The sequence below is a fragment of the Castor canadensis genome, chromosome 5, assembly GCF_047511655.1.
Source record: "Castor canadensis chromosome 5, mCasCan1.hap1v2, whole genome shotgun sequence".
Lineage (NCBI taxonomy): Eukaryota > Metazoa > Chordata > Mammalia > Rodentia > Castoridae > Castor > Castor canadensis.
The window spans coordinates 6,363,897-6,391,247 of record NC_133390.1 but is presented as its reverse complement, the minus strand read 5'-3'; the positions used below and the strand labels follow the sequence as shown (position 1 = coordinate 6,391,247).

Genomic DNA, 27,351 nt, shown 5'->3' with positions numbered 1-27,351 from the left:
GTGTTCCTTACTCTTCCCTACTCACTACCTCAAGTACAGATCAGCTAGTCTTGCCTTCACAACTCTCGTTTCTTACTATGTCACGTTCTGTTGTCACTTATCTGCATGTTCTGTGCCTGAGGACTCAACCAGCCATGGACTGACAGCATTGAAGGGAAGATTGCACCTGTACTGAACACGTACTATGGTTGCCTTATCCTTTTTCCCTAAACAAAATAGCATAACAACTATTTGATTGTATTTGGTACTACAAGCCACCTAGAAATGATTTGAAGTGTACAGGAGTGTGCACACAGGTTACATGTAAACATTCTTTCATTTTATAGAAGGGACTTGCACCTCACAGATTGGGACATCCCAGGGGGTCCTGGACCCAAACTACACATTCAGATTTCTTCACGTGACTGTGCTGTTTCTACTTTCTGAAAGTTCCACCACACATGGCTCACTCCGGTTATTTCCTTAGGCAGCCCCGAGAGCGTGACAATGGGTACTATTCACATCGGCGTGACCAGGACCCCCCTGGTGAAGCACTCAGCTGGGGCTGGACTCAAGGCTCACAGACCCCGAGTCATGTCCAAGAGCGGACACAGCAATGTGAGAATCGACAAAGTGGACGGCATATACTTGCTCTACCTGCAGGACTTGTGGACGACCGTTATCGACATGAAGTGGAGGTACAAGCTCACTCTGTTTGCGGCCACTTTTGTCATGACCTGGTTCCTTTTTGGAGTGATTTACTATGGCATCGCATTCATCCACGGGGATTTAGCACCCAGGGAGCCGATTTCCAACCACACCCCCTGCATCATGAAAGTGGACTCTCTCACGGGGGCCTTCCTCTTCTCCTTGGAGTCCCAGACCACCATAGGCTATGGAGTCCGTTCCATCACGGAGGAATGCCCTCACGCCATTTTCCTGCTGGTGGCTCAACTGGTCATTACCACCTTGATTGAAATCTTCATCACAGGCACGTTCCTGGCCAAAATCGCCAGACCCAAAAAGAGGGCTGAAACCATCAAATTCAGCCACTGTGCGGTCATCACCAAGCAGAACGGGAAGCTGTGCTTGGTGATCCAGGTAGCCAACATGAGGAAGAGCCTCTTGATCCAATGCCAGCTGTCTGGCAAGCTCCTCCAGACCCACGTCACCAAAGAAGGAGAGCGCATCCTCCTCAACCAAGCCACAGTCAAATTCCACGTGGACTCCTCTTCCGAGAGCCCCTTCCTCATTTTGCCCATGACCTTCTACCACGTGCTGGATGAGACCAGCCCCCTGAGGGACCTCACACCCCAAAACTTAAAGGAGAAGGAATTCGAGCTCGTGGTTCTCCTCAATGCCACCGTGGAATCCACCAGCGCTGTCTGCCAGAGTCGAACATCCTACATCCCAGAGGAAATCTACTGGGGTTTTGAGTTTGTGCCTGTGGTTTCTCTGTCCAAAAGTGGAAAATACGTGGCTGACTTCAGTCAGTTTGAGCAGATCCGGAAGAGCCCGGATTGTACCTTTTACTGCGCAGATTCTGAGAAGCAGAAACTTGAGGAGAAGTACAGGCAGGAAGATCAAAGGGACCGGGAGCTGAGAACCCTTTTGTTACAGCAGAGCAATGTCTGACCCCAGCTGGTCCACATCAGGGCTCCCTTCAAACACAATAGTTGCTGTGAAAACGGGAACGTGTGGATGCACACACAACTGCGCAATGCACCTGCTCAATCTTTCCCTTTGATGGGTTGGCCATGGTTCAGAGGCCTCGCTCTGTCAGAGGAGAACTCTCAAAATTCACATTTTCTAAAACAGGGCTGTATTTCAAAGAACTAGGGGTAGGAGGATGGAATGATTCCCAATTGGATGGACAGACATTTAGCAATGCTGATAATGAAAGAAATGCATTTCTGTACAAGAAAATCAGCTCTAATATAAGGTATTTATTTAATCCAAGTATCAAAGGCATTAGTGGTCAAAGGTTTGAAATGTGGTTCAGTATTCACTTGTAGCATTGCTTTAAAACATACTCTTTTTGTTCAAGCAGAGAATATGTTGTATACAATGGTAGCTGTCTGGTAATACCCAAAAAGGGGTGGCAGGGTTTAGAATCACAAAAAATAGCCATTCCTTTTTTTACCTTTTTCCAGGGGACTGAATTGTGTGGAGTAAAATTGATCAAATCAGAAATAACATGCCCACCTTCTGGTGCTATTTTCCTCACTACGTTTGCTGGTTGTTGGGATGTACAAGCCCCTTTCTATTCAAAATGTGTTTGCAGGCCAGCCACACAGCACCAGCTAGGAACTTGTCAGAGACATTGATGATCAGATAGATCCCAGCCGCACTTACAGACCCAACATCTGTATCTTAACAAGACACCCAGGGATTTGTGCACCAGTGAAAGTTCCAAGTGCTGTGCTCTGAATAATGCTTTCCAAGTCCCTTTTTGACTCTGTGGGGTCCCATGCCCACGAGACTTCCAGACCTTCCCTTCCTCTCATTACTGTTGCTCAATTTTTCTTCCAGCTGTTTCATTTCTTGCCTATTAAAAATACCTTGCCCACGAAGGAAGTGCATAAAATTATTCACTGAAATTCCAAGAGCAAATAGAGCCCTGAAGAGCACTCAGTCATACTAAGTACTTCGCTTGGTGACTATAGTGACCACAAAAGAAAGCTGAAGCTGTGTGACAATGCAGGAAATCTGACCAGATGCAGGGCCTGAGGAAGAAGAGGAACTAGGGTGAGGAATTCATAACACAATGACCTCTTGGTCAGGGACAAAATTTGATAATCTCAAAGAACATGTAAAGTCTATTCGCAGTGTTGAAATTTATCTCATACAACTCAGTGTTAGAGAGGTAGAGTTTTGTCTCTGGTCAAGTTTAGAAGTCTAGCGCCTTGTATTTCTTTGGGGAAGAAAATGAATGGACAAGGATTAGCTCAACGTGTAAAAGACAGATTGCACTTTCACTCACGTGGAGTATGAGCAGGAATGTGCAGACGGCGCACACACTCACGTACATGTGAACTCCCCCATACACACACATGCCTGTATGTGCTCTGGCTCTCCAAGCAAAGTCACGGGAAGCATCGTGAAAGACATTCGGAACTCAGAATGTCCTCCAGAGCTACACTCACATTGTTTGGTTCTATAAGACTATGAACAATGGGACTCAGAGATCCTGGGGAAAATAAACCATCCTGACCATCAGTGAAATGCTGAGATTACAGCATATCTTGCCACATCTACATGTCTCCATATTAACGAATGCCCTTCTATTAAGCAGCATATATGGAAACAATCTCTGGCTTAGAACTGAGCTAATCTAATGCAGGTGGAAGAACAATGGAGACAGGGTTTGTAAAGGTTGGAAGAATGCTCTCAGCTCATGTACTGTTATTTATGAGTGTGTTTTTCTTGTTCTGTTGATAATTTCATGACAGGTTGTTTTAGGTCTTTACTTTAAAAACATTAGATGTTAATGTAGTTCGACATTTTGTTATTATACTTGTCTGTCTTCTTGTATATTGTGGTATAATCTACGGGAGCACACTGCTACAGGCGTGTTTACACATTAAACTCTTGACAGTATTTACATCAACGCTAATCCAACTGTGATCGAGTTGAGAATTTTGCTCACTTCTATTACATATGGCATACTGATGTAGTATAAGATCCATAAATCTTTTTGTACACACACAACAGTATGCAGTGTCTTAAAACCAATACTCATATAAGTCAATAGATCATATAACAGCACAATATTCAATAAATGGTTCTAACATCGTGACTGGTTTGAAACTTAACATTTTCCAGACACAACTGTTACTACCTTGTATAAAATATTCTCATGTTAATATGCTACCAAAAGATTTAGATAGCAAACTTATTTAGTTATATCTGACAGTCTTCTGATTGAAACAGATTCTTACTAAAAACTTAACTAAGGAGTCATCAAATGAATGGAGTATTTTTGACCCCAAAAGGCTTTTGCCTTTTCTATTTGTTGAGGCAGGTTGGCCTCAACCCCACAGTCCTCCTGCTTCAGCTCCCTGAGTGTTGAGATTACAGGCATGAGCCACCTCACCCAGCTTGGCTTTTACATTTTGGAGCATTTTCAATGCATTAGGACTTCTCAATGAGGCCGTTCTAAAATATTGTGCTCCATTTGGGAAATCACAAAGTCAAGAGTAGAAGATTAGTTTAATCTAGAAGCCATGTCTTCTTTTAGTAATAAAATAGAGAAGACCAGCATGGCACTTCATAGCCAAGAGTCCCAGATAGCACAGCAGAGATGCTCACTGACCTTCCCAACGAGCCCTCTTGGGGTTGGGAGAGGGAGGCAGAGATTCCCTTTTCACCCATGGGTAGATTATGACACAGAGTTTCTAGGAATCTAAAATAATAGGTAATGGTGAAAAATACCATTAATTAATGGGCCAAATATTTGAACAAATTTAATCCTCTGTTTTATTTTTATTTAAACAAGTTATTCATTTCAATTGAGTATAAATTTAATATTGCTGAAATATAAATTAGATAGATTTGCAACATGGCATTTCTACTTCTTTAAGATGAATCATCCTTGGTTAGCTCTTAGTCATAGGTAACATCTGGAGATGTTAAAGGGAGAAAAACATAAGGAGGAAAGAAAAGAAAAAAAAAAGACTAGAGGGGAGGAGGGGGGAGGGGAGGAGAGGTAAGAGAAAGCCAGGCCTTTGCATTGGTAGGTCTTGTTTTGGTCTAGGGTAAGACATTTGACCACATGGCATAATGAAGACACCATCAGTCATGGCTTTCATTCTTGCTAGACTTTCTTATGTCTGTTAAAACTTTAAAATACCTTTAAATAGACATTATTTTTAGCATAGCTTTCTAAGATGTGTTTTTTAATTAAAATTATTCACATTTCAAGTCTGCATGTTGTCTAGTAGACATTTGTAATCCAGCACCTGATTATTTCACTCTGGATAGGTCTAACAAGGACTTCGTCTTCTTCCTCTGGAAAGATTTACACTTAGGGTTTGAAACTTAATGTCTCACGTCTGCAGATTAGTTATATCCAGTTTGCCCTGTGTGAACCTCTGCTTAGCTTTCATCAGAGTGATGAGCCAGCTGATCCTCAGCCCTGTGGACGGCAGCTAGAGGTTTTCTGCTCTCAGAATGAATGGGTCTTCCCAGCAACACCAAGTCTCCAGAGTTAGAATTCACAATGGAAAGAGTCTGAAGACTAAAGGAGTTCCTTAATTTCATGAGGCATTAGTATTTGTCAGCCTTTACTTTTTATTGTTGTTTTGTTATTTTTCAAGTGAATCTGAAACATAATCTTTGCGTTCAGAGTAAGGAAGGCAGTGAGAAATGTGTAAAAAATACAAGTTGATAGCCGATGAGCTAGATTTTCACTAGACTTCTACCAGCGGAAAAGGACTTTGCAGGAGAAAATCAGTTCCTCGTTCTTTCATTACAACAAGCTGCCATTATATACTTCTGGCTTCCCAGGGGAAAAATTTTCCTGGCTTTTTAAGACACACTAATGGATTAAGTTCAACTTCTTTCCAAAGTTTTTCCACTACATACTTGATGGGAAAAAAAGTGAGACAAAAATAAAACTTGAGCCAATTCACTTCATCTTCACCTTTGTCTCTTCTCCTCTCAGATTCTATATCACTTACACTTGCCTGACTGCTCCTTCACGTTTGCTACCCATCCCACACAGGCAAATAATACAGTGGGTTAAAAAATAATAGATCTAAATTAGAAATTGTAGATATTTAGATATCCAAAACTGGATGACAGAAATTATTTTCAGTGTATTGGTGATGCATAAGAACAGAAGACCAACAAAAGGCAGTTGGATGGAACTGATGGTTAATTCCTAATACAAGAATAGTTTGTGAAAGACAAAGGACATAATTGATGCATGAATATAAAAGCCAAGGATGGGGCTTGGATGTAGCTCAGTGGCAGAGCACTTGCCTCTCACGCACAAAGCGCTGGGCTTGATCCTCAGCTCTGCAAAACAACAGCAGCAACAATAAAAACCAAGAATTCCACAGATGTAGATAAAGGCTGTATCACACAGGACAATCTCATACCCTATGTCCTCTATCTGTTAATTTTTGTCTGGTGGATTTTGTTTAGATACCCCAAACATCTTATAGTCAACTCTTGTCAATGCATTACAAGATTGCCTAGCACCTAAAACAATCTTCAAATTTAATAGCAAGTTCTGTGTCATTATTTGCCTATGAGGAGTTTTCACATAGTCCCAAATTATGCTGATTTCTAGAAGAGAAACCAACACCTGTCTCTTTATTGGAGATTACAGTATTCTTCCAACTAGTAGCAGAGAGAAAGAAAGTATTCCAGAGACACATTTCTCCAGCTTGTTCAATTTTAGCAGAAGTTCCATTTCAGCAGAGCACCGGACTCCATCTGTGACTCTTCTGGGCAGTATGGAACTGTGTGCTCTTGGAGCCTGACAAGTTAGGGAAAACCTTTCCTGTCCACCACCATGGGCTCAAAGTCACCCTCCTCATGGGTGCCCAGGAGCCCAGACACTCAGGCCCTAGTGGTAAAATGAGGCTGATGGTTTTGTATGGCTTGGCAACACTGGAGGGGCAGAATCAAAATGACATCCTGGGATTCCATCCCCAAGTTTTCTTTCTTTAGTAACTCACACCACAGGATGTAGCCCTTAGCTATAATTTTGCCTGGATTTAGGGTTGATTATTATCTAGCATCTCGTACTTATGCCTCCCACCCCTTAGGATATCTCATTTCATTCTCAAAAACATAGAGTAAAAAAAGTAAAGAAGGGAGGTGGAGGGAGGATGGCTAAGAAAGAGCAATATAGATGAGGTGAGTTTGATCAAAATACATTATATACATGTACTTTGCATCACAAAATACAAATATCACAAAGGTTTCCCCTTTGCACACTTTATGCTAATAAAAACTTACAAATAAAAAATTCAAGTAACTGAAAGGTAGAGCACTCTCAAAATTAGACCCCAAGGGAATACTACAGTTGATTGTAGTTTACCTCTTCCCTAAAAACATTAAATACTGAAGTTATTGACTCTGAGCGAGCAAGGTGTGAGTCTTATAGTGAGTGCTACCATTATAATTACAAATGTACCTAATATTATAGAAAAGTAAAGCACTTCCAAGAAGGCTATAGGAGGGAAGTTCAAGAGAAAGGATTTTTCATCCACTGTAGTTTAACTGTATTCTTTTGACTGCAGTCACATCTGAGGAGTGAGGATGTTGAAGTGAGCCAAATCATTACAGGAAGCATGACTGTACCAGGGACTTTTTACAAAAACAAACCTCAGATCACAAAAGGAAGCTGTGTTTGTGCACTGACAGAGTATTAAATAGCAGTCAGGAGAGGAAGGTGGGATAACAGCCAACTCGGATCTATTTTTGAGGAATTATTTCTGTAGGGTGTCATGGAATTGTAAGTTACAAAAAGAAGCCTTTACCTTTGGTAAACAGAATCTCTACTCCAGAAGGATTCACTCCAAGACTCTACTTAATGAAATTCAGGGGAATATCATAAGGATGAAAATCCCAAATGATACTCAGATTTTACAAGTAACTCTTTAGTAACTTTGGCCCAATTGGAACTCCTGGCAAGGTGCCCTTATCAAACACTGATCACACCTTGGTCTATTGCTGTATCTAGAACTACATCGACCTCTACACTGTGCCCAAGATGAATGGCGCTGCAGTCCTCTGATCTAGTATTAGGCTTGGATTGGCCTTGGTATTACAGCACCTCTTGTTTCTCAAGATTGGTGCGTGGTGGAAATCCCACACTCACTGTACATGTGTACCTGTCACCACCAAGGCCAACACACAACAGCTCATCAACTTTAAATATGTACTTAAACATCCAATGAATTCATACCTCTATTTGTCAAAGCATTTCTTATTTCCCTATGCCTCTCTATCACCTGTTTTGTTTTCCCGTTTGATATACGGACTCAATAGGAAATACAATAAAGCTGGTTTATGGTCTTGAGTTCCTTCATTCAGTGGGACGGTAGCCATGGTAACGGTGCTCACATGGGGGGGGGTCTGTCAAGTCCTCAATATGTCCAGAGATACATTCATTTAAAATAACCATTTCTAGCTATGATAACCGCACTTGTTAAGGTTTTTTGTTTGCTCTTGGTTTTCTGCAGGTGCTAGGTATTGAACCCAAGGCCTTGTGCATGGTAGGCAAGCACAATACCCTGGAGCCATGCTCCCAACCATTTTTATTTTTTAATTTTGAGACAGAGTTTAATTTGCCAAGGCTGGCCTCAAACTTGGGATCTTGTCATCCTCCTGCCTCAAGTTCCTTGAGCAGTTGGGATCGTAGGCAAAGGGATCACACGCCTGGAAAGGTATTACTTCATATCAGCATGTAAAAGGATGCATTTGCTGCCTTTCTAATCGGGACAGAAAGTGAAATCGCCACCTCTTCTCTTCCTTTCACCTAACACTTCCAGGTTCCAGAATGGTCATTTCATTTTAGCCAATGATTAGAGATCAAGTCATTGTCACAGAACCCCCTCAGTATTGCAATCCTCACGAAAGTCTCTTACATCCATTGCATAAAAGAAAGACAACACTGCATGATAGAAGTCTTAGAGGCGTAGACCCAGGTGTGGTTATAAAACAACACACCTATTTAAAATCCACACAGCAGAGACGTGCATGCAACAGACAGCTGTTACCCACCAAGCAACTTCCTGGGGAACCATGCACACATGCAATAAAGTGGTTGCACAGCTGCCACCATTCTGCAAGTGTCCCTTTTGGAATCTTCTCTTTGGAGGCTGTGCTCATTCATTACAATATTCTCATCCAGAAGGCTTTGTCCTTAAAGTGAATGTAAAGTTTACATACAAAGTAAAGGGTTGTATGTAAACAAGCTGATACAGATGGTCGTAGGAGCACAAAGTATGTTTTCCAAAGAAGTGCACAGGAATCTGGAATACTAATGATGCTAGTCAGTGGGACACATTTTATTAATTTTAATTTTTACAGAATTTCTCAAACATTATTTTCTACCTCATTTTCTCAAGTGTCACTTGCCCTTATGAGGTGACCTTGGCTGAGAGCTCAACTGTCTGTATCCAAGATGCCATTGCCTTCACCTTGCCATGTCCTGGAGGGAAGGAAAGGAATTGGTAAGAGCAACTTGTGAAGTCTTGATTCTGGAGTAGGAACACAGCACAAAGCTCTTGCTCTTTTTTTTTTTAAGGTTTTGTTTGCATGTATTTATTTATTATCTCTTATTTCTTATTTTTGGATGATAACTAATGATGGTATATATTTGTGAGGTACAATGACAATGTGGTGTTTTGGCATACATATGCATTGTGGAATGACTCTATTGAGCAGGACTCTGTTTGACACACCTAGCATTGATTTAAAGATCTACTGTAAACCTGCTACACACACAGACTCAGAGTTTCACACCAGCCAGAACAGGTGTGATTTCCTTACCCTGCCCTGCGATGAGTCTGATTGATTGCTACATGTTGAAATGTGTTGTAGCATGTTCTGTTGCCACAAGGCTCTTCTGCTTACACAAGCCACACACACACACACACACACACACACACACACACACACACACACACACACATATACACACACCTCACATATCCATGGCTGCACTATAGATTTGCAGAAAGAAACTAATACATTTACAGAGCTCCAAATGAAAGAACTGCAAACATTCAGTAGTCTACTTCATACCCAATGGAAGTAGGACAAATCTAACTACATGTTATAGAAGATCTTAGAACTCATTGAGGTTTAGTGACTCGAATGAGTGACCCAAGAAGTCAACAGCAGCCATAATGGTCTTTGTCTTCTACTCTGGGGTTCTATCCCTCAAGTTTTTAGCATGGGAATTTCATTGTGGAGCAGACTTCCATATGAGGTTGGTCAAAATCAGGGCTAACATGGGAGCAGAGCATGAGGCTGGGAACTGGATGGGTTCCCTAAAGCCCTCCACTGACTCAAGTACTCTGTTATACAGGGCCTGAGAACATGGGATAGGAATCCAGAAGGTAGAAATGATATGAAGTGGTCAGCCCCAAAAGTACAGAGGAGTATAAACTCACCAAGATCAAAACTGAATCCACAACCTTGATGCTCACCTAAGGAAGGACAAAAGGTTAGCTAAAGACTAAACATAGGAGAACAAGGATTAAGTAACCTCAGAGGAAGGTCACAGTGACCAAATGTATATAGCTTGGTTCAAAAGTCCTTGCTTTCATTATAATTGCATTCCATCTCATTCCAACAGGTAAGCACTATAAGGATCTTCTTACAGATGATACTGAAACGTGGAGAAATTGAGGAATTTGTTTAGAGTCACATATCTAGCAAGAGTCGCAAGTCAGGACTGGCCAACACAAGAGCCTGTCTTCTTCCCTGTGCTCTGCCCTGTCTCACAGATGGATCATGGCAGGACACATCCACAGCAGCCTGGGGGATTTGGTGGTTGATTGCACTTGGATCTTGCTTAGTACTCAAGTATTTTTATCAAGCAAAAACAAAGCCATGGTTGAATTGCTATGTCACCACAAACCTGACCTGTGGGTGCCAAGTTAATACCAAGAGGTAGCAATGCAAATAATGAGGGATTTTGCTAGAGTGCTGCCAGCTGTGCATAGACGGGTAAGCTTCCAGCTGATCATTCTGCGAACTCTGAAACCCTCATTGGTAAGGATTTATAGTGGGTTCCTCAGAGAAATCCTGAGACAGATATACAATTGAAAGTCTTGGCTGATTGACTCAAGAGACAAAGAGAGCTTTGTAGGATAAGCAAACACTGCAGAATCAGCAGAGATAACCGGAAATCTGGTACTTTTCATGTGTGCCTAATGAGGGCAATGAGGGGCCCTAGCATGTGCAGTCACTGCTGTTTCAGTGACCAAGGCTAGAGCAGGAATGATCAAAATCCAGACACCAAGGACACCAGAAACATAGGACAAGAGACCAAGGCAGCTCTTTGAAGCTGAAGCTAGAGGAGATTCTGACAGACAAGTGTTGGGGTTGGGGAAGGCCTATCTTCAAACTGTTCATCTCATGAGCAGTGCTAGTCAGCTTTCCATCCCTATACCAAAAGACCTGAGATAGTTAACTTAGGAGAAAAGAATTGTTTGGCTCACATTTTTACAGGTTCCAGCCCATCGAGGTTGGCCTTATTGCTTTGGGCCTGTGGTAAGGCACACTCTGTGACAGGAGAATCTGGTGGAACAAAACCACTCACCTCATGGGATGGAAGCAAAAGAGTAAGAGGAAAGAGCAGAATCCCATAATTCTACTTGAGGGCACACTCCCTAATGACCTAAAGGCCTCCCACTAAGCCCAAACATCTAAACGTTCTACCACCTTCCAACAGCACCAGGATGGGGACCAACCTTTCAGTTCATGGGCCTTTGAGGGACAGTCAAGATCCAAATTATAGTAATAAGATAGATGAAGTGAGGGGTGCGAATAAGAGAGAAAAGTAATATAAGACCAAGTGAATGAAGTAAAGTTCCAAAGGCAGATACACCCAAGGCCTTCAAATCCGGGCCAGAACTCTTTCCCTAGAAGAAGTCAGCAAAGGACGGAAGACAAAAGTCCTATTTCTGGAGTAAAAAAAGAAAAAAATGAAGGCTAGAACTCAAGTACCAAGAGGCTGCAGAGCCAGGAATGAAGCTGGATAAAATACTTGGGCTTCCTCCCGGGGAAAGCAGGCTTTGCAGTGAGCTGGATCTGAAAAACGGAGATGTTGTAGGGAATTGATGGCCTGTAGCATCTCTGGGTCTGTTCACAGGAATCAGAGCTGGACAACAGAGCTCACTTCAGTGTTTCTCAGGACAGAGTTGGAGAAGAGGGGCAAGGATGTCACTGTAGCCATAAGTGTATATTTCGTCATCAGATAAAGTGCACTTCTTGCTTCACTTGATGTTTACCCAGGGAATCCGCACACTTCGTCAATCCCCTCATTTCTAGAACAGGCCCTTGGCATACTGATTTAACAACAGCATTGCACTAAGGAGATAAAAGCACATTCTTGAAAGAGCCCATGTCATGTGTACTCTTTTCCTTCCATTTCCATAACAAATTACCACAAGCTGGTGATATAGTAAGAAATTTATTACATCACATTTCTAGAGGTGAGAAGTGTAAAATCATGGTGTCAGCAGAACCATGGTCCCTCTAAAACACTTAGAGGAAGAATCCTTCCTGGTGTCTCCCACCTGGCATAAACTTTGGTTTATGGAAGCATCATTCTAATCCCTGCCCCCAACTTCACATGGTTTCTCCCTATGTGTCTCCATTTCAGCTTCCCTCTGTGTGTGCCCATCTCTGTGCCCAAGGTTCCACTTTTTAAATAATAGTCATATTGAACTAACTTCATTTGAACTTTCTTTACCTTTGTAAAAAAGCTGTTTTCAAATAATGTCACATTCTGAAGTACTGGTGGGGGCATGTTAGGACTTTAACTTATGTCTTTGGATTCAACTCATGACATTACTCGTTCTTACCCATTTCACTACCAAATTCTCTACACTTAATCCCCCTAGTAAGTAGAGGATTCTTTTCCTTGGAGGTTTCCCTCAGTTACTGTAACTGTTCTGGGTTTCTAGGACTTTCAGAATGCAGAGAAGAGTCTAGCAGTGTCCATCATGACTTGATCAGAATAACAGGTAAACTCTGCCGATGGACACTCTTAAGCACTCTTAACATGATTTGTTGTTCTCAGAGCTTATGGGAATGCTAGATCTGGACTGTTCTCCAAAGGCCCATGTACTGAAAGTTTGGTCCTCAGCCCTTGGAAATATTTGAGAACTATTTGAGCCCTTGGAACTCTTTCAGAGTTGGAAGAAAGTTAGTTTTGGGGGGGTGTGCCCTTGGAAGGGATATTAAGACCTTGGCCACTTCCTTTCTTTCATTTTCTTCCTGGCTGACATGAATTGAGCAGCTTCCTCCACCATATATTCCCTGCCAGGATGCACCATGCACCCAGCTTTCAGTAGATACTATTTACACCCTCAATGAGTTAATCATATACTACACTTTCCCCCCAACTGCTATCACAAAATGAGTGTTGATTTCCAATCTCCTTGAGAGACTTGAAAATACTTGACCTCCAGATGCATTTCGTAATTGTGTGTCTGCAATTTTTGTGCTTTTGTGTCATCTAATGGGAGGTTTAGGAAGGACTCTTTCTTGGCACCCAGTGACTCAGGTGTACTTCATCAAGGAAGCACTGTCTGCCTCACAAGTTGAAGAATGACTGCTGGGTTCTCCCATCCGAATGATGCTGAATCAAGCAGCATCACGATGCTCTGAGGACAACACTTTTGGGTACTGTGTGACCTTCTAAACACCTAGTTCTCTAGGGCTGGAAACCTGCGAGTCACTGTCTTCTCCACTCTCTAGTCACCAGCTTCAAATTCAGTGCTAATCCTTATTCGTATGCCCCATGGACTTGCTCTCAAGTCAGTGTCTCCTCTCCCATCCCATTCCCTCCACCCACCCCCTCCCCATAGTTCAGGCCACTTCCATCCCTTTCCTGTTTGTTAAGTTTATAAACAAGTACCTTTTACACTGTCTGTCCTGCCTCTAGTCCTTTTATCTTCTAACCATTCTCCACACTGTACCCAGATTGGTCATTCTGGAACAGAAATCTAGCCATCCAAGTCCCTTCCTAAAATCTTAATCTTTCAGAGTAAAGAAATGATTAACCCTTCTGTTTGATCATGGTCTGAGTGACCTTGTCCTGTGTCTTCCCTTTCCTGTATGCATTGTCTCCAACATCCTAAAATATTTGTAATTTCTCAAATGTTTCCTCTTCTCCCAGCTTCTGGGGCTTTGATTATGTTTCATCCTCTGCCTGGGATGCTCCTACCCCAACCCTGGCCAGCTCCTGCTACTTCACTGGCTGCCTGGTGGGAATGACCTTATTGACAATGACCAGGTGCTCCCTGATAGCAGGATGTGCCACTGTGTTGATTCCGTCTTGGCACATGGCACCCACCTTGCAGAAGGCCAGCTGACATTATGACTGAGCTAACCATGCCTCTGAATGGCATTCCATTTCTGGAGCCAAACCTTGCAACTTGGCTGATTCCAGGTCCTCGCCTATTCCAGGTGCTCTAGTAAATATCTCCACACTGGTTCATCTGATAACCTAGGGTGCCATAAGTGAGGCAATGAGACACTTCCGTTTATTGAGAAATTCAAGAGGTGAGTAAAAACCTCAGTGATCTTTAAGGAGGAGTAAGGGAGATGAGGGAGAATGATGGAGAGGATGAAACTAACTAAGGTACATTGTAAGCATCTATGGAAATGTCACAATGAAACCCTCTGTACAATTCACATATGCTAATAAAAGTGGGTTTTAAAATCCTCAGTAATCAAGATAATGTTTTAATGTCATTCTTTTAAAAACCTATGATAGATACAATATCAAAATTTAAACTAAAGATAGAACCAGTAAGAGTTCTTTACTTTGGAGATGAAGAAAGGTCTGACATCTACGCTCTAAGCTCCAGCCTTATGGAATGAGAAAAATAAGATAAATTAAATCCAGAATAGAAGGAAGGAAATATTAAGAAGAAGACAGAAATCAATAAACTAGAAAAAAATCAACACGGATTCTTTTTCTGAGAAGAAACTTACTCTCCCTCAGGAAAACACTAGAAAAATACATAAAATCAACTACTCAAGGACTGTAGAAAATGAATCAAAACAAGCAAAGAGTGGTTGGAGCTCCCAGAAAGCAACAGTATGGGTAAGTTCCTATTTTTTTTCAGCCTTGTCTCTAGGACAGAAGCTGTTGTCTGTCATAGGTGAAGCAAAACCCTAAAAACATGTTCACTGTTTTTCTAGCTCATGGAAAAGGGGAAAATGCCCAGGGTCAGCAGGGCTACTGGAAGGTGAGAGAAACCCAAGAAAGGCGTGAGCATGGGATGGGGAGCCAGGACAAGCCAGTGAGTGAGCACTGAATCCTGCAGACTGGAGGCAGAGTACAGCATTGCAAACTCAGAACACAGCTTCTGTACCCACCTGCTGAGACCAAGGTTGGTGTTCAGCTCTAACCATGCTTGCTAAAAGAGAAGCATTCACAGTATGTAAGAACAGAACAGAACTGAGAATTTCTACAACATGCCTTTGCCATTGTTTGAGATATAATCCAAAATTAAATGACACAAAGAGCCAGCAAGATATTGTAAGCTACTCTTAAAGTAAAATCAATCAACAGAGGTCAGACCTGAAATGACTTGCGAGTAGCTATTAAAACTTTGCTCGATGGGGCTGGGATATAGCTTGGTGGTAGAGTCTGCCTAGCATGTGTGAGGCTCTGGGTTCAATCTCCAGGAATGCCAAAAAAGAGGGGGAAAAAAGGAAAGGAAAGGAAAGAAAACCTTCTTAATAAGGTAAAGAAGGGGGCTGGGCATACAGCTTGAGTGGTAAAGCAACTGCCTAGCAAATGCCAAGCCCTGAGTTCAAACCCCACTATTGGCAATGAATGAAAATATAATAAAGAAATCTCACCAGAGAGGTAGCATATATATATAAAAGAATAAAACTGGAATTTTAAAACTAAAATAGAAGATGTGTGAAGTAAACTCTGTACTGGGGTTAGGCATGGTGGCACAGGCCTGTGATCCCAGCTACTCTGAGGTCAGAGCTCCAAAAGCTAGTGAGACTCTGTCTCAAAAATAAGCCACTTTCTGTGGCTGCACACCTGTGGTTCCATCTACTTGGGAGCAGAGGTAGGAGAACCATCAGCCCAGACAAAAGCAAGAGCCCATATCTGAAAAAACAAACTAAAAGAGAAAGTACTGAGGCACGGGTCAAGTGGTAGAGCACTTGCCTAGCAAGTGCAAGACTCTGAGTTCAACCTCAGTACTGCAAAAAAAATTACTGGATAGATTGAATAGATGAATAGAAATGAAAAGGGGCAAGGATAATTGAATATAAATCTATAGTTATCTACCCTGATGAAAAAAGAGAAAAAAAATCACTCGAAAAACTTGCCCAAATTTTTTAGGACCTGTGGGGTAATGTACAAGAAAGACAGAGAGATAATGGTTCAGGGAAAAAATAGTTGAAAAATTATGTTGGGAACGTCCCTCATGTGATGAAGGGCAGATTTTAGGAGCTCAAGGACCCCATGCAGGACACTCATGCAGTGACCCATGACTAGAAGTAGCTAAGTCAACCGTCTATAAACTGAAAATGAAAAAGAAAAATTTGAAGGGAACCAGAGAAAAATGATGCATTGCATACAGGAGGACAATGACTCAATGACCACAGACAAGTGATAAGAAACCATGAAGTCAGAAAGCATTGGGAAATATCTCGAAGTGCTACAAGAAAAAAATAAGACATGTCAACCTAAATTCTACTTCCAGCAAAAAAATCCTTCAAGAATGGAGACATTTTTCAAATAATGGAAAACTAAGTGAAACTCCCTCTACTAGACCCACAGTATAAAAAAATTAAAAATATAGTAAAAATAGATTTTTCAGCCTAAGGGAAAAACATCAGATGGAAATTCAAATCTTCAGGAAAGAATAAGTAAATGAAGAAAAAATGGTTTCCTCTTGGCTTCTTTGAAGTACATATGGCCGTGTTTATAATTCTAAAGTCTTGTGGAATTTATAATGTACGTAGATGCCACACAAAAATACACATTAATAATAGCCTAAAGGACCCACAAGACTTTCACATTTTAAGATAGTAAAATATTAAGTCTAACCAGACTGAAAGTTTAAGTAGAAGCATTAAATCCTTAAACTGCTCAAACTGATAACCCAACTTTATAAGGTTACATGGCACGACATTAAACCCAAAATCAACTGTACACCAGCAGCACAAATTTGGAAAAAGGAAATTAAAATTTGCATTTATAACAGCAAAGTACTTGAGAATTTACTTAGCAGAATATGTGTCCAATTTGTAACTAAAACCCACAGAACATTATAGAAATTAAAGAACTCCTGACTCCATGGAGACGGACACCATGCTTAGAACTTGGAAAACTCGAACGGCCTAAGAGTCACTTTTTCCAAGTTGATCAATTGATTTAAAATTCCAGCAGGCTGTCTGGGAGAAATTATCAAGTATATTCTAAAATTCATACAGCATTGTAATTGAAAATAGGCAAAGAGGAAAAAGACTAAGTTTGGAGACCTGATCTCATCAGCTAGAAGCAAGAAACTTCTAGAAGAAAGTGCAGGAGAGAATTTTTGTGACATTGAGGTAAGCAAAGATTTCTTAGGACATAAGTGCTCTAAAAAGGAGGAGAAATGATAATCAGGTTTTATCAAATTGAAGAAATTTGTTAAGAAAAACCATTAAAAATAAAACGATGAAATACAAAACATGGTAAATTACTTGTTCACCATATAGGATATAAAGAACCCTTTGACTCAATAATAATAAGATAAAAAATCAGTTAAGATATGGGTAGAAGATCTGAATGAATTATTAACAATAAAGATGTATGAATGGCCAATAACCATAGGGACTGGGGTTCCACATCATTGTTGATTGGAGAAACAGGAACTAAAACCACAACGAGCTGTCATCACAAATCCATTAGAAAGGTTAAAATTAAAAAGTCACCACACCAGATGTTAGTATAGGAAGCAAATAGCACTCCTGTGTACTGCTCGTGGACACACACAACAGTACACCACTGTGACAGATCCTTTAAAAATGAGACGTGCCTCCTCTGAGACCCAGCCCTTCCATTCTTAAGCATTACCAAGTGCACTGGTAACATCTGTCCACTCAAAATGTGCACATCATTGTTCACGGAAACTTTGTTCCTAACAATAAAAAAACTGTAAACAGTACGCTCATCAAGTGAATGGAAAAGCAAATTGTGGTTGAACTTTTCAATGGAATACTATAAAAAATTGTGGATTGCTGATGGATGAATTTCAAAGTCATCACATGCTAAGCCAAACACAATGGGTACATACCGAATCCTACAGTACTCCTGTTCAAAATACCGGCTGGAGGGGATGGCAGAGTGGCTCAAATGGTAGAGTTCCTGCCGACCAATGCGAGGCCCTGAGTTCAAACCCCAGTACTGCCAAAAAAAGTAAATACTGGATAGCAACAGAAACTAGAAAGAAGTTGCTGAGGCTGGGGAAGATGGAGAACTTCTTGGGGTGATGGGAACGTTCTGATTTTTGGTCGCAGTGGTGGTCTGCAGGTCTCTACCTTACTCAGAACATCAACCCGGACCAATTAAGCAGGTGTGGTCATTGTACCTTGGTTTTACCACTATACACTGGATTAAAAATTAAGACACATGTGCTCCACAGAAATCATGATTCATGACGTCTAGATGGATCCTGAGACTGCATTTGGAACAAGCTCCCAATTGATACCCATGCTGCTGGTCTGAGTTCCATACTTACAAGAGCTTAAGACTGCATGTAAGATATAGCTGGAAGGTGTTTTAGGACTCTCGTGTGAGTAGCATCATCTCTCTCATTCTTATGACACTGTGTCAGTGTCATGTGCCAGAACTCCCCCCTTTCAGTGTTACTAATCTGTGAACTGGATAATAACAATAAATCGGGTGTCGATGGAGCACACACTAAGTGTTGGGCACTGTTCTCAAAGCTGTATAAGAATTTACTTATTTAGTCTTCAGAGTTAAAGTAGGTTATCCCATAGTAACAAATATCAAAAGCAAAGCATAGATTGTTAAAGGACTTGCCCAAGGTCACTGTGTTAGTCAGTTTTCTTCTTGCTATGACAAATACCTAAGACAACACTTTAAGGGAGGAAAGATTTATTGTAGCTCATGATTCCAGAGTTTTCAGTCCATGGTCAGCTGCCTCCATTGCTGTGGACCTGTGGCAAGGCAGAGCATCATGGTGGCTCCTCAGATAGCACCAGCAATAAAGGAACAGGAGGAGCTCCAGCTCTTTGCATGCTCCCCTGAAAACATGTCATCCTTTGCACATAGACCCACCACTATCTGAGTTGTTTATGAAGACTGCAGACTGTCATATCATCTCCATCCTCTTCTATTCACCTACTGATGGTGCCATCTTTGTGTAGAAGTAGCCATGCTTATGCTTTTTCCCAGAGCCTCTCCATGTCACAGAGCCCACATAATGGGAAAAGCATGCTATGAACTTCTGGGAATTTGACATACTGTTTCTTTCTCTGGCTTTTCAGGAAAATGGGACATTATAAATGAACTAAGGAAGTTAATTTAACTGAAGCACCATGGCTGCAGATGAGATAGATACAAGGCAAGGAGAGCCTGGAGTTCCCTCCAATAGGCCAGCCAAACCCTTCCACTCAGTCTCGGGAGAGACAGCTGACCGTCCATTCTTCAGGAAGACTCTTGATTCCAGAGGATGAGAGCTCCAGAGCCCAAGGGCGATCTTCTAGCAGACAAGGACAACAAAGCCTGCAGGAATTGGGGGTGGGGAAGAGATCTGCGAATATGGTCTCAGGAGAGCAGAGTAACGCATGAACAGTGTCCACTACAGTATGTGAGCACTCCAGGGGAGGAACTTCCTGAAGAGGGAAGGTCACTGATCACAGGAACAGATTAACAATGAAGCTGAGACTGAGAAGGAGTGACTAGGACTCTCAATATGCAGGGGACTAGACCAGTTGACCTGGCAGAGCCCTCACATAACTGTGAGTCTGCCTCAGCGAGTTTTGAATTTGTTAGCACTTTGCGGGTTCCACGTGGAGGACAGAGAAGCTGATCCAAGAGAACATTGGCCAAGCCCACTTCCCAGTTGAGAACAACATGGTTAAAAACAGCCTGTGCAGCTTCCTGGATGTCCCATTGCTCTGACCCAAGAGCATTTTGGTGAGCTGAGTGTAAATGAATGAGAAACAGATGGATTTAATTTCCCTTGAAATTAGGGATGGGTGAGTCCAGCCACAGTTTGGAATCACTGAATGTCTCAAACTATTTTTTTCAAAACGTCCATGGTTTTGCAAAGCATACTTCTCTCATTTGGAGGAAACTTTTTGTATTTTCAGGAGAATTCAATCTGCATATTTCAACTTCTTTATGCTTCACTTATCACAATGCTTAGTAAAATTTCCAAGAAGGTCAAGAGTTATTTTATTTCTTCAAAAACTTTTTTACTTAGGGAAGAGTGAGGAAGGCTGGAAATTTCTATGCTAGGAAACATGGGTTCAGATAGTTCATGCTTTTAGAGAGTTCTGTGTTCTTCAATCACACACATACTAGGTATACAATCATGATATCCTCCATGAATGTATTTTAAAAATCTTGAAAAATGAGGGTGAAAGTGGATAAATTCATTAAAGATAGATTCAGAAGAAAGCTGGAGAATAGCTACAGGCTTTCTCACCTTTAATTACCAGGCAGTATACCCTTGGCATCCACAAATGGAGTGGAGCAGAGATCTAACATCATTGCACAACCCCCCAGCATGAATCTCAACCATTCCCCATGCATCTCTTCTCTTTATTAAGCTTGTAATAAAGGAGTTGCCTGTGGCATGGTTAGGACTGGGTGGATGGCCAAGAGGATGGTGGAGGAAACCCACCACAGGAGGTAGGGGGGAGTGGGTGGTGGGTAGGTGAGTGCTCAGTGTTCCAGAGGACAACTTGGACCCAGACTCACGTGTGAGTTCAGAAGGGCTGTTCTTGCTTAGCTCAGCGTTAGGTTTCAGGGGACCAAGTAGGATGCAAGGGGAGCCAGGCCATCGTCCAGCACTCAGAGCACAGTCTGTCTGTGTGGTATGGGAAGCACAGTGGCTGTTGAGCAAGTGACGGTTCATCTTGACCTCTACTCATAGTATAGCAGGGGACATGACCCAGCAGGAAAAGAGAAGGGGATGGACAGCTACTTGTGGTATCTGACCTGTTTGTCTCAAGTGCTTAGGAGACCTCCCCTGGAAAGCAATGTGGGATGGGAATTTTCCTGAGCGCAATGGCAGAGACTAAGATTCTCAAGTATTAGTGTACTCCCCATTTTAGCTCTCCAGCTATGTAAGCCAGCACAGATCACATATCTCTTTAAAGCCACATGTGTTTTAGTTTTGAAATTAGAAGACCCAAATAGGACTGAATGGCAGTGACAACAGCAGTTGTCACACATGCCCTGGACTCCTCCCCATTTCCCTCCCCACAGCCTCCTTTGTAGTTGGGTTAGGGGCATGGGATTGGTTCTCATCATGGGATTGGTTCTGATCTTGGGATTGGTCTGATCATGTGACTGGTTCTGATCAATGGAGTCTGACCATGAATGACAAGTGTCCCTTACTGACCAAAATGGCCAATTCTCCCACTCCTTCCTTCCATTCCCTCAGGATTCCTGGACTACAATTTGTCCAGGTGACTTGGCTATCCTGGACTTATCACATAGGGGAGTTAAGCCCTTATTCTATTAAACCACAGATCTGGGAGAAGGAGAAGCTTATTTGTTAGAGTAGCTAGTATTAACTAGCCTAAGACAAGTTGTAAACCTCTTGTAAGTTGCTAACTTACGACTTATTATCATGATTCTCTGATAGTAAGAATAACTGGAGGTTTTAGGTTAAGAGTCTTACAAGTTTTTGGAACTATCATCTGGAAAATATTGGTTCCATGAGAGCTGGGATTTTCCATCTGTATCTTTAGTGACCATAAAAGTCTCCACTGTTGCAAAATAAGCATGTTGCTGAATGTATTTTTAATTTATTGAATGGACTTGTAGTTTCTTGGAAGAGGAGGTAGTGGGACTAGGGGGTATTGGATGGTTCAGGTCCATTATGTTGCTGATTCCAGAAAACATTGCTCTAGGGAGCTGGTTATAAGAGCACCTGTGACAACATGAGGGTCCAGCATGACTCTGAAATGATACACTCTTGGCTGAGTCCACGTGGGATCTGCATCACAAGGCATGGCCAGCAGCTTCAAATGCAGTCAAAAAGGGCATTTCTAATGAAAATATACCTAGAGAAAAAAATCCCAAAGCCCTGTGCCATTTACAGGGAAGGCCATTTAAGGTCTGACTGTCCCCAGCAGCAGCAGCGAGGGTCTCTGGGGCCAGACCTCTCCACAATGGCTTAACAACAAGATTGAGGGGGCCCAAGGTATCCTCAGTCAGCTCCCATTCTTCAGACTGACATCTCCTAACTGGAACCTGTGGAGGAAATGCCCGTCAATTTCCTCCTTAATAAGGGAGCTCGTTATTCAGTCTTCCTCTCAAACTCTGGGCTCCTTTACCGACAAAGGGTATATCAGAAAACCCTCGAACCAAATAATTCTCTCAGTCTCTAAGTTATAAATGAAATGGTTTCCTTTTCACACCTGCTTCCTAATTATTGCCAGAGAGCCCAATACCCTCCCAACCCCCTCCCCATCCTCCATTGGGAAGAGACCTTCTGGCTTGTATACACACTACTATCCTCATGGCACCAGGGAAATTATTATATCTACGCTTGGTGGAGACAGAAGAGGATCCAGATTTGTGGGAGTCTCAGGTAAAATAGACAGAGCAACTGATGCCACCTCTGTTAAAATCCATCTTAAAGACCTCACCGCTTTCTCCAGGGACAATATCCGCTAAGTCCTACAGCCAAGCAAGGATTACAAACTAGCAGCTATCAACCTACTACACTGTTCTATAAATGGCACCCATTTTCAGTAGACCTTATACCTTGTCCATAATGCTTTTATGATTCTTATTAAAGATTGTCTTGGTTTTATCAACTTATAAGAAGACATCTTTAAAGGATGGTTTTCACTAATATCTTTTTGATTTCTCCGTTAGTAAAAAAATAACTAGATGTCTTCTGGTCCTGCTCCTCACAACCTATCAACTACATTTCCTGCCAACTAAATTTCCCTTATCACCACCTGGTTTTGGGATAAGGATGGCAGCCTCAAATAAAGACCCCCATCTGCATGGGACCCTTAGATAGGCCATCCCTGCCACAACCCCCAACCAATGCCCTTTTCTAGCTCGAAGGCAGTCAAAGAGCAATTGTCACCCTTTTTCCTTAATAGCAGTTCGGGTTACATTTTCAGAAGGGGGAATGAGACAGAAAGAAAGGCCCCTGGAAACCTCCCTATGACATCTCTGTGACCTTAAAGGGTAGAAAGAAGGAAAGGATGCATGGACTGTGTGAGGATCAGGACTGATCAGAATATTGCAGGCACAGCCAACCAAAATGCTGCTTTCTGCACACCTAATTAACATAGAGATTGAGCAATGCCCTGGAGAGAATGAATAAAAACCTCAGAGCATGTCATTTCTCAAGCCCCCTCCCCCATTCTGGAAGGCTCTACTCTCCCACTTTACACTTTTCTACCTCCATAAACTCTCCTGCTTTACTCTTTTAAAAAATGAGGCATGGCCAGGACCCAAGATGAAAGCTCCCTCCAACCCACCCCTTTTGGGGTTGATGGCATTTCTACAGCTAACAGAAAGCAGCCAGAAACAGCTGGAGATGTGGGCAAGTTGAATGTGTCACACTGACATGCCAGGCCAATTGGAAGCAGTGAGGATGGGCACTGCTCCGGACTCCCCAGATCTGGACAACAGCCTTGGGCTCTGAAGCCACATCAGCAGGGTAGTGAGCTGTTCATTGTAAGCTGCAGGAACCCATGTCATGAGGTCCTCCAACCTCAAGGGGGCATAACTGAGCTTGGGGCCTCTTACCAGAAGTAGATAAAGAGGGCCAGAACTCCACCAGAGTGAAATTTTCATCTTGACGTGGTTGCTGAACTTTGAGACACCAAATTGGTGAAGAATGGTATCTTAATTTGAGTTACAGTTTTACGTTATTTTAACTTTTAAAGGATGTTGGTTGTAACATTGGCCCCAGGAAAGGTCTTATGTGAAGGATAGCCACAGGCACAGCTGCCTCCATCCACTGGGATGGAGCATCTAACAGTCAACCCCAACATCCTGCATGGGTTTTTTGTGTGGTTGGCTCAACTGTGGGTTACCAAGAGGTGCTTAGCTTTGTCTGTGATTACCACAGTAGTGTTCTCCATAATTAGGCTGCCTGTGAATGGTAAAAGGGAAAAGTGTACCTCAGGAGGCTTGGTTTCTATACTCAGACACGGAACTGGCTGTGTGGTTCTGGTCACCTCATTCTGTCAGTTGGGTCTTGTATTTTTGCTCTTGGGAATCTCGATGCTCGGATATTCCAGGAATCCATGACTGATTTTCAGTGAAAATCACGTAACGGTCATTTGCTCCACACCTGTTCATCCGTGAATCCTTGTATTAGCTGAAGAGGGGAAGAAAATTCCAGAAAAGTCCTTTAGAGGAGCCTGAGACTAGAGTGACAAGTAAACATGCTAACTAATCAAAGTTCATGGTAAGAAAACCAAACTCCCAATCTTTAATTACAAAATTAATGTCAATAGCTAGCATAGGTCAGGTTCTAACTAAGTCTCCGTGTCTAAGAGTTCACGCTCCTTACTATGAAATAAGGAGGTTTGCTTTAACCCCCAGTGGTGAGGAAGGGACTCCATCACAGGATTATGAGGACCAGGCACTTAGTGAGATTGACAGCCTGCAGCTGATGAGTCACACCTGTCACAATTCGGGGCAGAAGTAGAGGGCATGCCATGCAGGTTCACACAGGGTGACACTCAGTAGCACAGTGAACCAGCAGGTCCTGTGGGAGGCAGATCTACACCTGGTTCCTGCAGGGGATATGAGTACTTCCTTGGCTGGCAAGGAACTGAAGCCCACTTCTCAGGACTAGGGGTGTTGCTTGGTGGAGAACCTTATCTGCAGAAGCACAATGGAAATGGCCTTGTGGTCAGGTCCTAATTTTCCACAAAGGCATCACCTGTTCCAGAGCCTTAACTGTAGGCCTTCCACCACACGCCACCTGTGAGGTCATGCTAACAGCACTCCCTTGAAATGTCATCATTCCTCTTCACCATGCTGGAAGTGAGACTTACTAAAGCCAAGCAAATTGCCTGCTGTTGTAGGGATTCAAACCCAAGTGTGTTAATCTCAGAGTCTGACCCATATGCCTTCACTTACAGACACATTTAACAGTCTACCCTAGTCAGGAACTCAGAAAAAAAAAAAAGGAAGGAAAAGGAGAGTGGGGAGCACATCTTGCTGGTAACCAGAAAGTTCTACATACAAGTCTTTTATACTGACCATCATCTGACCTTCTGAATCCTATACAATCTTCCCAAGGCTGTGGGTTAGTAATTCAGCCCCACCTCCTACCTTAATCAATAGCCCTGGACATGCCTGCCAGGCCAGCCATTGCTCAAGCAATGCATTAACATTCAGCAATATCACTTGTTGCAATGTGAGCCAGAGCAAGTGATGTCTCTGCAAAATGGGTACACCCTTTCATAGAGAGGCTGCAAAGCTGGAATTAGTGAGTGCTTATCAAGAGCCGGGGTGTCTCCTATCTCACAGTCAACTGCTGATTCCACAGCACAGCTCCCCAGAGGCTCTGCAGTGCAGGGCTGCTCTAAGTTTTTGATAGTGCACATGCATGACACAGAGATCTTTTTTAAGTGCAATTTTTATTCAGGCAGTCTGTAGTGCAGTCTGTAATCTCCCAAGGGCACTTGGGAAACTGAGCCTGTAGGGCCTCCCTGCTGGTTTGTCTTCTAACTGGTGGCTGTGCTCCATTGTCATCATTGAACTGTACTCATGGGATGTCCTTCCTGGAGTCCAGCTACCCTTATATCCCAGCAGCATCGCCATCCAGCCCTGCTTGCTCTGCAGTCCAATAACTCAGACTGCTTCTTCAGGTCCAGAGATCACAATGTCACCCCTTCTGGCCCGTGGCTGGACTTCCAATATGACAGGCATTTGGAGGAAATGTGGGGCTTTGTGGGGACTTAGTTTAAAGTATGATACAGGAGTTCATGCATGTTAGGACTTTTGGAGCCACCCCACCCAGCAGGGCTATGGTCTCAGGAGGATCTATGTTATAGCAGCCACCAGGACTAAAATTCACCAGTCCCTTTACTCCAACATTGTACCCCAGTGTGCCATCTTCTCAAAACTTGCTCTGACCAAACTTATCTCCCTGCCTGCATCCCCACCCATGGCCTGTGCCAGGTACCCCATCCCTTCCTCCTACCTGTAAGCCCAGGTGGGCACTTGGGTGAACTCCACTCCTTTCCAATAGCAGCCTCCCTTCCCATGCCTGCTTCCCCTCTCCTTCCTGAGCCTCCTCCATCAGGACCTCCCCCCTACTCCGGGTCCCATCCTTGCATGTCTGCTTTTCATTTTGTGAAGTTCTCCTCTTTCCTTCTGGGCTAATTCCTCTCTTAGCTCCTCCTAGCACCTTCTACAAGGCTCAAGTGTTAGAATATGGCAGATGCCACTATCATCCCTTCATTAAAGCATGTATGTATTCCCCTCTTGATAGCAAAGGCCACCTTTGACCCTGAATCCTTTCCCTACCCCAACCCTTCTCCTGACCCTACCAGACCTTAGCATGCCCGCCTGGTGCCTGTGAGGCCCTAGGGATGAAGAACACAGGTACTCATTTACCCGTGTTGTATATTTTCCTTCCTTGTTCCTTTGCCTTCATCAACCTTCCCATCCTGGCAGCCACAAACTGACATGTTCAAGTTTAAAATGAACTCTCAGATTTAATGATCACTTCAGATACACTGACGACCTTGATAAGAGCTACATTAAGTGAGTAGATTTCTATGCTTGTATCAAAGTAATTCTCACAAGTCTTATTCTAGTCACGGTCCTACATCCCCATGGTACAGATGCGGGTGTAGAGACTTGGCATATCTGTATAGTTCACACAGTCAAGAAGCAGTGGGGCCAGAAGCCCAGCCTCTTCTAACTCCCAAGGAAATGTCAGACCAAACCTTATCCTTGACTAGCTTCTCCTTGTCACTGAAAAACAAGCTGGTGTGAAAATGGGGGTCTTGGGTAAAAGAGCCTGGATACCCAAATCTAGAAGGTCTGTGTCTCCTAACAAAATATGAAGTTGCACTGCAATAATGTGCCATCCTAGTCCTCTACAGTCCTAGGATATTCAATAGACTTGGCAGGCAGCACCCAGTTAGAAGCTTTCCAATATTAGAGACATCTACTTAAGCAAATCTTATGCTGTCTCTTTTTCTAGGGTTGTCTTTTCTGCTTGAAATGTGTTTAGCATAGAGACATGTTGCAGTTGAGATAGCAACAAGACAGGGACATTGGTAAGTGACAACTCTGAGGCCCCAACTCCTACTCCTTTCTGTACTGGTGACCATTAGACAGATGCCAGGAAGTGTAGAAAGGCAGGACCAGGCCAAGCCCAGTCTCAAGACATTCCACGCAAGGGTACACTTGGCCTCCCATATAAGAGAGATGGTGCTGGAGACCAAGGT

The 27,351-nt window shown here is 42.8% G+C and overlaps 1 protein-coding gene across 13 annotated transcripts in view; it reads left to right on the top strand.

Moving 5' to 3' along the window:
* Positions 1 to 5,616, top strand: part of Kcnj15 (potassium inwardly rectifying channel subfamily J member 15) — a 43,137-nt gene extending 37,521 nt beyond the window's left edge. For 12 of the 13 annotated variants that reach the window (XM_074072647.1, XM_074072645.1, XM_074072652.1 and 9 more), the window contains one exon: positions 467 to 5,616. In XM_074072647.1, the coding sequence (XP_073928748.1) occupies positions 467 to 1,614 (1,148 nt within the window). In that variant the 3' untranslated portion in view covers positions 1,615 to 5,616. Of the gene's footprint in view, positions 1 to 326 lie in introns of all 13 variants that reach the window. The other variant, XM_074072654.1, reaches the window with a different exon arrangement.
* The last annotated feature ends 21,735 nt before the right edge of the window (positions 5,617 to 27,351 follow it).